At 36.2% G+C, this 12,166-nt stretch overlaps 1 protein-coding gene across 1 annotated transcript in view; it reads right to left on the reverse strand.

The window, feature by feature from the left end:
* LOC107736943 (non-structural maintenance of chromosomes element 3 homolog) overlaps window positions 1–9,218 on the reverse strand; it is a 12,258-nt gene extending 3,040 nt beyond the window's left edge. The window contains exons 1-10 of the mRNA XM_016548326.1: window positions 9,085–9,218; window positions 8,813–8,874; window positions 7,600–7,713; window positions 5,993–6,056; window positions 5,763–5,842; window positions 5,584–5,678; window positions 5,124–5,203; window positions 4,986–5,028; window positions 4,832–4,894; window positions 4,039–4,153 (exon numbers count right to left, since the gene is read on the reverse strand). Coding sequence (XP_016403812.1) covers window positions 4,039–4,153; window positions 4,832–4,894; window positions 4,986–5,028; window positions 5,124–5,203; window positions 5,584–5,678; window positions 5,763–5,842; window positions 5,993–6,056; window positions 7,600–7,713; window positions 8,813–8,863 — 705 coding nt within the window. The 5' untranslated portion in view covers window positions 8,864–8,874; window positions 9,085–9,218. The remainder of the gene's footprint in view (window positions 1–4,038; window positions 4,154–4,831; window positions 4,895–4,985; window positions 5,029–5,123; window positions 5,204–5,583; window positions 5,679–5,762; window positions 5,843–5,992; window positions 6,057–7,599; window positions 7,714–8,812; window positions 8,875–9,084) is intronic.
* Between the last annotated feature and the right edge of the window lie 2,948 nt (window positions 9,219–12,166).

Raw genomic sequence — 12,166 nt, forward strand, 5'->3', positions numbered from 1 at the left:
ATTGCTTTACTGAACTTGTATAAAATTATTAAATGTGTTCATGCTGATATCTGCAGAAAAACGGTACTCTTTGTGTGATATAGATTAAGTTAACTATATTAAATTATATAAATATAAAATGCATACAGAAGCATTTTTGCGTCTACAATTTAGAATGCCTTGAATTTTGAGTTTTAATAGACTAATAAATCCTGTGCGTGCACTCTGTGTGTGATCTGATGATATACTTGATTATGTCAGATTGCACATCATTACAACAACACTTACCACATTATCGCAGATGATGCCTAACACCCCAGACTCGACTTGAGTGGAAAATGAATCATCCGCGGTTGTGCGTGCACTTGTTTACATGAGCATGAGTCTAACTTGCAAGCGCCAGACCACTGATTCGTCAAACCTGCTTTCCTGCAGTCCGTGTTCTTCTGACTATTTTGTAGTAAGTAACGAATATGCTTCGGGGAAATGTATCGGAGTAAAAGTATACATTTTAATTAGGAAATGTAGTGGAGTAAAAGTAAAAGTTGGCTGAAATATAAAAACTCAAGTAAAGTACAGATACTCCCAAAAAATACTTAAGTACTGTAACGAAGTATTATTACTTCGTTACATTACACCACTGGACATTGATTTGCGAAACATCAGACCTGTATCAGATTTAGGACCACATATGGAAAATCATAATCAAAAAGATCAGATTCCATTTGATTTGTGCTGTTCACACTGTCATACGGCTGGACAATAATTCAATATCAATATGTAAATTTTTTTCAATAACGGTGATATGATTTTTAAACACATTTCCGATATTTCGATATACATGATATACATCCCATACATTGATTTATTTGTGGCGTTTGACGTTCGTTGAATAAACATGAGCACTGCACGTTTCAAAATCAAAACATGTGCGAGTGTTTTATATGAATGTATCTCTGAAGGGAAAGGACTGTCTTCAGAAAAGTTTCGATGGCATTTTCATTTGATCTGATAAAGTAGCATTCATGAGCGGAGCTGCTGTGATTACAGCCATTACTGGAGAAACCGCTAGTTCTACCGCTCTCAAAGCATCTCCTGCTGGCAGAGAATGAGTTTGCATTTTAAATAAGCCCGTCTCCAGCAACATTTCCAGTTTTTGTTGTTGTTCAATTTTTTGTTTTCTGCAGCGACTCGGAGCACTTTTCATACCCTTTTCTCTGGCCGAAACACATTTGTTTCAATCTATAAGAATAATCAGCCTACACTACCAGTCAAAAGTTTTTGAACAGTAAGATTTTTAAAGGTTTTTTTTTTTTTTAAGAATTCTCTTCTGCTCACCAAGGCTGCATTTATTTGATCCAAAGTACAGCAAAAACAGTAAAATGTTGAAATATTTTTACTATTTAAAATTGCTTTCTATTTGAATAGATTTTAAAATGTAATTTATTCCTGTGATCATACATAGGTAAATTTTCAGCATCATTACTCCAGTCTTCAGTGTCACATGATCCTTCAGAAATCATTCTAATATGCTGATTTGCTGATTATCAATATTTAAAACAGTTGAGTACATTTTTCTTTTCAGGATTCTTTGATGAATAGAAAGATCCAAAGATCAGCATTTATCTGAAATAAAAAGCTTTTGTAACATTATACACTATTCCATTCAGTATAATTTTTATTATTTTTTTGGGAAAGAAATTATAGAAATTAATACTTTTATTTAGCAAGGATACTTAAAATTGATCAAAAGTGATGATAAAGGCATTTATAATGTTACAAAAGAAGCGGATATTGTCCTCTTTTGGAAGACCAAACAAAGTAGTTTCGCTTTCATAACGAAACACACAGCGCCTTCACGACATGGCGGCGGCGGCAACAATACTACAGCGAGAATAAAAGTTACGCCTTCTTTCTTTGCGTGAACATTTGGGTGGCGTTATGCAAATCTTCCCACATCGTGACGTAGACATGTGGGCACGTGTTAGAACGAGTCGTTTTAGGTAGGTGTGGTTGACTCAAATTTATAAAGAATATCTCTTTGGATTTGAGACTTTAGTCTTTGCAACTTTACAGATCTAAGAGCTTGTAACACTTCAAAGAGAAAGGAAAAATTGAAATCGCATCATATGACCCCTTTAATGAAAAGTCTATAACATACTTTGGTTGAAATTTCTCAATGGTAGTGTAAAACAACACCCTTTTTACCATCAAAATCAGCTCTGTTTACAGCAAGCTGTTTTAGTCCATGTTCCTTTAAATGCAAATGAGCTCTGCTGACTCCGCCCCTCTCTTCCGTGGGGTGACGAGCCGTTCTCATGAGACTGTCTACTTTAGCCGCAGTACTTGCTAACTAGCACGTTATTAGGAAAGGTGATTTGCAAAGATTCATAAAAGAATCTTACTCTTACTTCTTCTGTAGGTGAAGCTGGATCTCGAATGATTTGCGCGAACATAAACGCATTTAGGCATATCAGGGGCGTATTCTCTTCAGAAACAAATGTAATCCACTGCATCTTCAGCGGCTCAGATGTCGGGAGTAAATGAGCTTAGGAGTCATTCTTGTCTACATCTGCTCCGGCGGTGAAACAATGGCAGACTGATGACAGCTGACTCAGGGCGGAGCTAAGGTAAGACACCAGTCCAGTCTGTGCTGAAACGCTACTGTCAATCAAACTATCGTGGGAGGGGCCTGTTTTTGTGATGTCACACAGACAGGCATCTGAGATCGGCTCCATTTGAGAAAGGGGTTAAGATTTTAGTAGATTAACAAAAAAACCACTGGGTGGATTTTTATCATTATAGGGTGGTTGTCTACACACACTGCCAACACACATTTAAGTTCAAACAACTTGGAAAAAAGTGCATGTCGCATTCGCTGACCCCTTTGAATTGATCAAAAGGGATGATAAAGACATTTATAATGTTAAAAAAATATTTCTATTTCAGATAAAAGCTGTTCTTCTGAAATTTCTATTCATCAAAGAAACCTGAAAAATGCTACTCTGCTGTTTTCAACATAATAATAATAATAATAATAATAATAAATGTTTTTTTGAGCAGCAAATCAGAATATTAGAATTATTTCTGAAGGATCATGTGACTGGAGTAATGATGCTAAAAATTCAGCTTTGAAATACATTTTAAAATATTTTTTAATAGAAAAGTTATTTTAAATAGTGAAAATATTTCAAAATGTTACCGTTTTTGCTGTATTTTGGATCAAATAAATGCAGGCTTGGCAAGCAGAAGATAATTTTTTTTTAAAAACATTAAAAATCTTACTGTTCAAAAACTTTTGACTATGTTAGCCTGTAGTTTGAAGTTAAATATATTAATATTAATAAGGAGATGATTATTTGACAGAGATTTCACATTTCTTTTTTTGTATGAAGGCTAAATACAAATAAAAGGTGAACATTAATTTATTTGTTCTGTTTTTTTTTCTAAAATATTATATAGTTTTATAGGAGGAAGTTTCATAGACTTTGAAAATAAAATTTTCATAGGTTTGTAGGTACAGACATCTGTTGTGTGTGTTCTTGGCAGTTTTTATGAGGCTTTTTTTAATAGTGTTCATATCGATATTGGAATTATATCATATCGACCGAAATTAAGAAAAATATTATGATATAAATTTTGGCCATATCGTCCAGCCCTACACTGTCATGAAAAAAACTCCTACCTGATCAGATTTGGGCCACATTTTCCTGCAGTAGCAGCCTTAAAGACTCATATTATATTTGAAAAGAGCCGCTGCATGAGTCGTTTGTGTTTAGACCCAGATAATTGCTACTTGTGGCTATATTATGAACATGATATCTCTGTTTTGCTTGTATTTATCAAATGTGCACATAAAAGAAGAGACTACAGACTTTCAAAAGGTAAGAACAGGCTAGAAAATAGCTGGATTCTTAGTATATTAATCAAGGGTGGGTGTGATGTGTAGATTTGTAATCAAAGATTGATCAATGCACATTTCATTACATTTGTAATGACTGTAACTGAAAGGTTGGTTAATTGTATTGGTGAATGCAACAGAAACAAAAATGCACAAACCTCTCCAACAAACTCCAGTAGCTTGAGTTTGGACACCTCCTTCTCTGCCCGCAGACCCCAGCGAAACTCATACTCCACCGGCTCTGTGTGAGGGATCTTCACATACTCTAAATATCTAAATCAGACATATGAAAAACAAAATGAAATCATGAAAAAAAAAAAAGGTTCAGTGGTCCAAGAAGCATGTCAGGAGTCATTTGATGAAGGACATGAATCTTTCTGTCTTCATTCCCTAGACCCCTTCATTGTCTATGGTGTGATATAAACCACCTGTCCATGGTCTAAAGAACAGCAGCTCTGAACACACCAAATCTGCTGGGACTCAAACCCACAACCTCTGAGTGTATCATGTTCTTACAGCCTAATCTAACACAGCGTAAAACATTAGTGAGTATTCAAAGTCAGGGCATGGATCAAATAGCAGATGCTACACTGCACTGGTTATAGAAAGCCAATCATTTTGTTTCTGAAAGTAGGGCTGTGCAAAAAAATCGAATGCGATTTTCATGCTCATCTCGTCAGTAAAGCCGGTTCTGTGATTAGTAGTAAATCTCCAGCACGTGCTTCCAGATGACGTAAAATCGTGTTCATAATTGGCAATGAATCGCCTGCAATTATGAACGCGATTTTGCGTAGCTTGTCAGTGATCTACGACTCTAATAAATGCCGCTCCATCTGAAAGCACGTGCTGGAGATTTACTACTAATCACAGAACCGGCTTTACTGACGAGATGAGCATGAAAATCGCATTCGATTTTTTGCAAAGCCCATTCTGAAAGCCACTTTCACTTACTTCTGCCGTACAAACTCATCTGTGACCACCTTCTTTACATCACCAAACTCGTCATGCTTTTCCCTGTGAGAAGACAGAGGTATCAGAAGTGAAAAACCCCCCGAAAACAACAAAAACGTAAATTTAGTTTTTCAAAAGGATCTAGTGCACAAACCCTGGATCCACCCGCAGCTTCTTTAGTGTATTCCACACCAGATCTACAGCATTCATGGACAACGCATTAATAACAAACCACCCACAGAAACTGATCAGTAACGGCGTAACATGACTGTGTGAATGGCGCACCACTCACTCTCTTTAATGACACCGCCCTTCATGAAGATGACACTCAGAATGACAAACAGCAGGCCTGTCTTTGGGTTTCCAGGACGCCTGTGTGGACAGAAGAAACAGACAGCAAAACTAGTGCAGGTGTGTGTGCGTGAATCACACAAAAACAATCTCTGATTCATGTTTCAGCCCAAAGTTAGTCAGGTAGTCGGTCTATTATCTCCATTTCATGGCAACGGACAGCTTAAGAGATAAGATCTGCTGAGAATTCGTTCAAGAATTGTCCCATTCAACAAAAATGAACATGCACATGTAATTTATACAAAACAGGCATAAGCAATAGAGAAACAACCTCTTAACAGCACACCGCTGTTAAACAAACCCAGAATGGACAAAATAAAGTACTGAATTACTGCAGAAGCACATGAAGTCTTAACTAACACTGAAAAACAAAGGTATCACAGATCTTGTGTGTTACTTACATGCTCACTGGCTCTCCATGAATGGGCTCCAGCTTATTAATCAGGATATAAATGTGACTTTTGGGGTCAATCTCCACCAGCTTTAATCCAAACACCTGCATCAAACACAGAAGTTCACCTCTGTTCAAATTCACATCTATAAAAGGCAGTTTAGTCACCGTATGCTCCATCTGTTGTACCTGATCAAATTTGCGGCAAACTCTGTTCATGATTTCTGTATAGATGGCTTTGTATTCCTTTATCACATGTTTGCCAATATCTGCAGAAATCAGTCAAAAGAGAGTGAACACAAACAATGTATTAAATAAATTTGTACAATATAAATATAATTTTCTATTATGAATAATGATTTAGCTATAAAGCAGTGGGGATCTAATGAAGAGTAATTCATTGACCATAGAAGACAAACCTGCTCTTCGAATGGGTATTTTTTTTTGGTCTTTAATTAAGATGAACTGGACCACCTCTGCCACCTTGGCATAAAAGCAGAACAAAGCAGTTAAAAACCCAATGTAAAACCAACCAAAGAAGAAGAAGTAGGTGTAGTCAGTGCAGATTAGACAAAAAGATTGATACCAATATTTGATGATAATATAGCAGCATAAGAGATTTATAAGCTATTTGTTGTAGGCCAGTCATTTTTGACCGGGAACACCACAAGGGTGATTTTTTTTGCAATTTTGCAAAAAATAAAAGCTTTTCAAAACAAATTCTTGGTTAAACATTAGAGCATGCTAGTGTGAAAAACAGTGCAATTTTTTTTCATATTTTATTTAATATTGACAAAATTATCCACAATTTTTACAAGTTTTTTTCACTCAAAAACTGATGTACGTAAACTCAGATTAATGAGGCCTACAAAAATTAGTTCCATAAACAAACACAAAACCAGTCCTAATTGAAAGAAAACAAGCTGACAAAAAGATTGATACCAATATTAGGTGATAATATTGCATAACGAGATTTATAAGCTATTTTTTGTAACAAGGTTAAATAAAATAAAAAATGTTTTACGTAAATTAACAATTTTTGCGGTGGAAGTAGTTATGCCCAGTGTGAACAAAGTCAGTAAATCTTAGTCCGATTGGATAACATTAAGTAACATTTTCGGGAGAAAGAAATTTCTCTCTGGGTCAAAATGTCCAGAACACAACATGAGGGTTAAACATAAATATAAACATACAACAATAGAAGTATAAGAAATACAATTATAAACCTATACAAACAGTTGACCATCTGACTATACATACACTATAAACAGTTGACTATACATTCACATAATCTGAGACTGTACAAGAACTTTACATAAATACTGCACAAGAAAATGTGCAAAAGAGATATTTTAGGGGAAGCAGCGCAGAGTGCAAGATGATTTGCAGTGCAATGCACAAGTAAACATATATTATCATATTGAGTCTTTGTAGAATGGAGTGTTTATAAAAGTGTCTAGTGTACATACAGAGAAAAGACAAAAATTACTGAGAGTTAGAAAGTGTGAAAGACCCTCAGGAGTGCGGCCAGTGTCCCCCCACCGCTCCATTTATTAGTATGGAGTATCATCGTCAAGAAAGTTTATAATTTGCTTGTGCTCATAAAGAAACAGTCCTCCCAAAAATAAAAATGTACTAACCCCAAGGTCATCCAAGATGTACATGACTTTATTTAAAAATGTAAAAATGGTCTACGCTGAGCCCCTATTACTGCATTAAAAGAGAAAAGTCCTGGAAGAAAGTAATCAGCTGAAGAGAGATCTTGAATGGTTTGGGGCTGAGTAAACTGTCACTGTTCTGGAACACAACACACTAACTTATAGATAAACATAAGGCTAACTTTTGTGTGTTTGTTTGGGTAAGTGACGAACAATTTTACCAACCAAAATGTTTGCATTTAGGATGTTCAGTGTTATTCAAACTCTGTTAAACTACTCAAGTACCCCATGCATCTGCTACCAGACAACGCTTTCACACACAGAGCTTATGACAACAGAACTGAATGTCACAAATGATTGACAGGTACCTTGCGGTCGATCTGGTCAGGCGTGAAGTTCTCTCGGGCTCGCTGGACCTGAGATGAGGTTATCTGGCTAAAATTAGCAGCCTCGTCATCCTCATCCAGAGATACCTGAGAGCGCTGCAGTCCACACACACACACACACACACACAACACATCTTTGTGCTTGACGTAGTGATTGCCTCGTATTTAACACTCTTTTCTAGCACAAAACGCTTCTCCAATACCGATCACGGCCAACCGCGGCTCATTTCAATCTGTGAAAGGCGTTTTTTTATTCCATCAGCAGAAAGTGTCCTCAGCCGTGACAAAGGCCATTCGATAACACGCTCGCGGGAAGAGAATATGCACTGCTTTTCAGCAGGTTTTAAGAATATTTAGAGGTCTTTTGGGTACTGACGTTGAATTTGCATTTAAATTTGCCATTCAGGATTTCGGAGGGAAAATTCACCTTGAATAAAAGCCATTACTGGCGTTTAAGGGAAGCTGTGACGCTGACGTGTTAACCTTTAGAAGTGCTGATAACCGCAGCGTCGTGTGCGAAACGCGGGAAAGTGGACGGCAAAATAGACTGTAATCGCCTCGTTCGCAGCTTGTTGACCGTCACAACATATGCACACAAACAACACACACCACACACACACACACAACACATGCCAAACACACACACATGCACACAAAACACACACACACACACCACACACACACAACACGCACAACATATGCACACAAACAACGCACACACACAAACACATGCACACACACACACAACACGCACAACATATGCACACAAACAATGCACACACACAAACACATGCACACACACACACAACACAAACAAAACAATCAAACTCACAATATCACTAACACTGTGTTGTTAATATCTTTGTTCAAGTCTGATATCTTATTAACAAAACATTTCTTTTTCTTTGATTATTTTACAGAGCTTTTGTATAAATACTATTGCATGTATTGAATGAAACTATTTGAATGTAAGATCAACACTTTGAAAACACCATCTTGAATTGAAATATTGGTTTCCACTTAACGTTATTTTTCTACATAGATTATCATATACTGCCATTATACATCGGTTCAAATGTGAACGTGTACACTTTTAAAAGTTTTAAAATCACTTAATCACATAGTTTCAACATTAATAACTTTAAAACCAGTACATCTGTAAGGAGGACGTTTGTTTGTGTGTGGTTTTTCTTACTCTCTGAGTTTTGCTCTGTGAAGCTGAAACCGCTCTCTTCTTCTGGGACATGACGATCGATCCTTGAGAATTATATACATAAAAACACACACAAAATGTGAATACATAAAATACATGAATCAATGAACTGTTTCTGTCACTTCGGATGTTACGAACGCAAGACACAATATGGCATTAACATCAGGACCAGCAGGTTTAAACAAAGCTAATGCTTTATCTGAGTAGATTATAACAACAACAATGCATGGTGAGATGTTTAAAACGGGTTTCACCTGTCAGTGATGTTTAATTCTCTATGTACCGCGCTGAAAGCGTGAGAGCGCAGTTTCCCGGTGATTTCTTCTGCTGCTGATGAACGGCGCTCCGCCGACAGCTGAGCATCATCACACCGCCCCCTGCTGGACAACAGCCGTCTTCACAGCAACACGGGCTCAGAAATGTGACCCTGGCCTGCACCACAAAACCAGTCATAAGGGTCCATTTTTGAAATTGAGATTCATGCATAATCTGAAATCCGAATAAATAAGCTCTCCATTGATGTATGGTTTGTTAGGATAAGACAATATTTGGCCGAGATACAACTATTTGAAAATCTGGAATCTGAGGGTGCAAAAAAATCTAAATATTGAGAAAATCGCCTTTAAAGTTGTCCAAATGAAGTTTTCATATTACTAATCAAAAATTAAGTTTTTATATATTTACGGTATGAAATTTACAAAATATCTTCATGTAATATGATCTTTAATATCCTAAGGATTTTTGGCATAAAAAATCGATAATTTTGACCCATGCAATGTATTGTTGGCTATTGCTACAAATATACCCCGTGCTACTTATGACTGGCTTTGTGCTCCAGGGTCACAAATAAGCTGTGTGTCATTTACTGATCTACAGAACATTTGCATGTATATTAGGGATGGGAAGATTCCCTGATTCGCTTGGTGCATTGGCATAAAACGTTAACGATGCGATGCATCGGTTTAAAAAGTGTGCATCGGATACAAGTTGGCATTTGTATCGCGATGCATTGTTTCTGATGCATTTGCATCGCTAAAAAAACGATTTATTTATATATAATTACTAGTGGATGCGCTATACTTTTATTATTTAGAAAGTGACCAATAATCTGTGACCAATATTTTATATGTAGATTGATTTCTCCTCTCTAAACTGTTACTCAAGCGCGTGCTCTCTTCACCGCTGCTTTGTGAATATGACGCATCACAACACCACGGAGACCCGAGGAAAAACTATATGTAGATTGATTTCTCCTCTCTAAACTGTTTCTCAAGCGCGCTCTCTCATCAGCATAACTGACATGTCACAGGTATATTTTTCATCTGTAAATGTCAGAAAGTCATGCAAACATATCAATTTTGCTGTCAGGAGTGGGCGAGGCTTACGCGAGTGAACGAGCGCAGCTGTGCGCATGCGCACTAAACAGACGGAGCGCAATCGAATAGAAGCGCAATAATTAAAATATACAATTTGCTAAAATATTTGTTGTTGGACATTAAATGTGTCTTTTGTAGAATTTTAACTCTACATATAAAGTGTATTTTTATGATAGCAGTAACTGTAAAGGGACTATTGTAATGGGTAAATCAAATGTAAGCTAGACACAGTAATTACTAAGCTCAAATGAGTTAATGTGTGTTTCTTATAGCAGTTAAAATATAGTCATTTTCTTTATTATTTATTTAAAATTTTAATTCAGTGATTTTAACTTTTAATTTAGTTATTTTAATGCGGTAATATCATTACGTTCCTATTGGTCAGTGTTAGAGGAGTTTAGCTTAGTCTGACAGTTAACCTGCTTTAGACCAGATTAGTTTCCCAGCATAAGTTGCCACAGTGACTAGCTTGATCTAGGCCTATGTTAAATTTGCTTTATGGAACAAGATCATTTGACAATAAGTCAGACTACCTGAAATAAGCCAGTCTTAGTTGGTAAACTTGTTTTATGAAACAGTCCTCGAGGCATTAGGAGTGATCATATTTTTTTCCAATGCATCATATTGCATCGAATCGCATTGTGTTGAATCGAATCGAATCGAAATCGGATCGCACTGCACCGTAACAGGGGTGAATCGTATCGCATCGCATCGGTAGCTGCTTCATATGTATCTTTAATGTATCGTATTGTTGGCTATGCATCGAGATGCGTATCGTATCGGCCTCAGTCATGAGATGCACATCCCTAATGTATATAGATCAGTGGTCTAATTTCGAGGGCCAGGACCAGTTCTGCGGGGCTGAGAGTGTGTTGAGCACCCTCTAACGAAAGCGAGCGAGAGCACCCTCAGTTGAAGCTGTAAAAATAGGGTTTTGGCGAAACAGATTTGGCAATTGCTCCAGTGCGAGTTTGCGCTCAGGAGAGCATCAAAATGTCTACCTGGACTGTGTATTTTTTGGACATTATAATGATGGAATTCTCAACTTCTCGTATACAGGGATCTAATGTGAAAATTGTAAATTTATGGCATTCTGCTTTTAATGGTGTCATCTTAAAAAAAAAAAAAAATCATTGTAAAAGAAAAACCATTTATTTATTTATTCTTTTTTTTTAAGGTCTACACTGTATTTTATTTAGTGCTGTCAAACGATTAATCGCGATTAATCACATCCAAAATAAAAGTTTGTTGTTTACATAATATATGCATGTGTACTGTGTATATTTATTATGTATATATAAATACACACACAGAGTATATATTTGGAAAATATTAACATGTATATACATTTATATATTTATATTCTTATATTTTATATTATATATAAATATATTTAATATATAAACATAACATATTTTTCTTAAACATGCATGCGTGTGTATTTATATATACATAATAAATATACACAGTACACACACATATATTATGTAAACAAAAACTTTTATTTTGGATGCGATTCATCGCGAAGTTTGACAGCACTAATTTTATTTTTTGAAGTCTACCAGGGGTGGGATTTGGAGTGGGTTCTAAATTTGCACAGTTGCTTTTTGTTATATTTTACTGTTTCTAAAAGAAATTTATAAAACGGATAGTTCCGGTCCTTGATTCTGATTGGCTGAGCCACTTTCGAAGCTGTTGTAAATTACTCTACAAACACACACCTTTGTTTACTTTGTGTGTTGCTTGGCAACCACTTTGTTGGAACCACAACTGTTTCTGAGGAACTACATTATTTGGTGGAAGAATACTGTTTTTATTAATATCATTACACTTTATTTGCTCTGTTTTATTTTGTGAAACCTAACTGGTGTTCTATCGTGACTAATTAGCTGTTATAAATGCACTGTAAACCACGGCTTCTTGGGGCTTATTGCTTTAATAAACGTAATAAACGGTATTT

This window comes from Sinocyclocheilus rhinocerous, unplaced genomic scaffold (assembly GCF_001515625.1).
Source record: "Sinocyclocheilus rhinocerous isolate Xijiao unplaced genomic scaffold, SAMN03320098_v1.1 scaffold554, whole genome shotgun sequence".
Lineage (NCBI taxonomy): Eukaryota > Metazoa > Chordata > Actinopteri > Cypriniformes > Cyprinidae > Sinocyclocheilus > Sinocyclocheilus rhinocerous.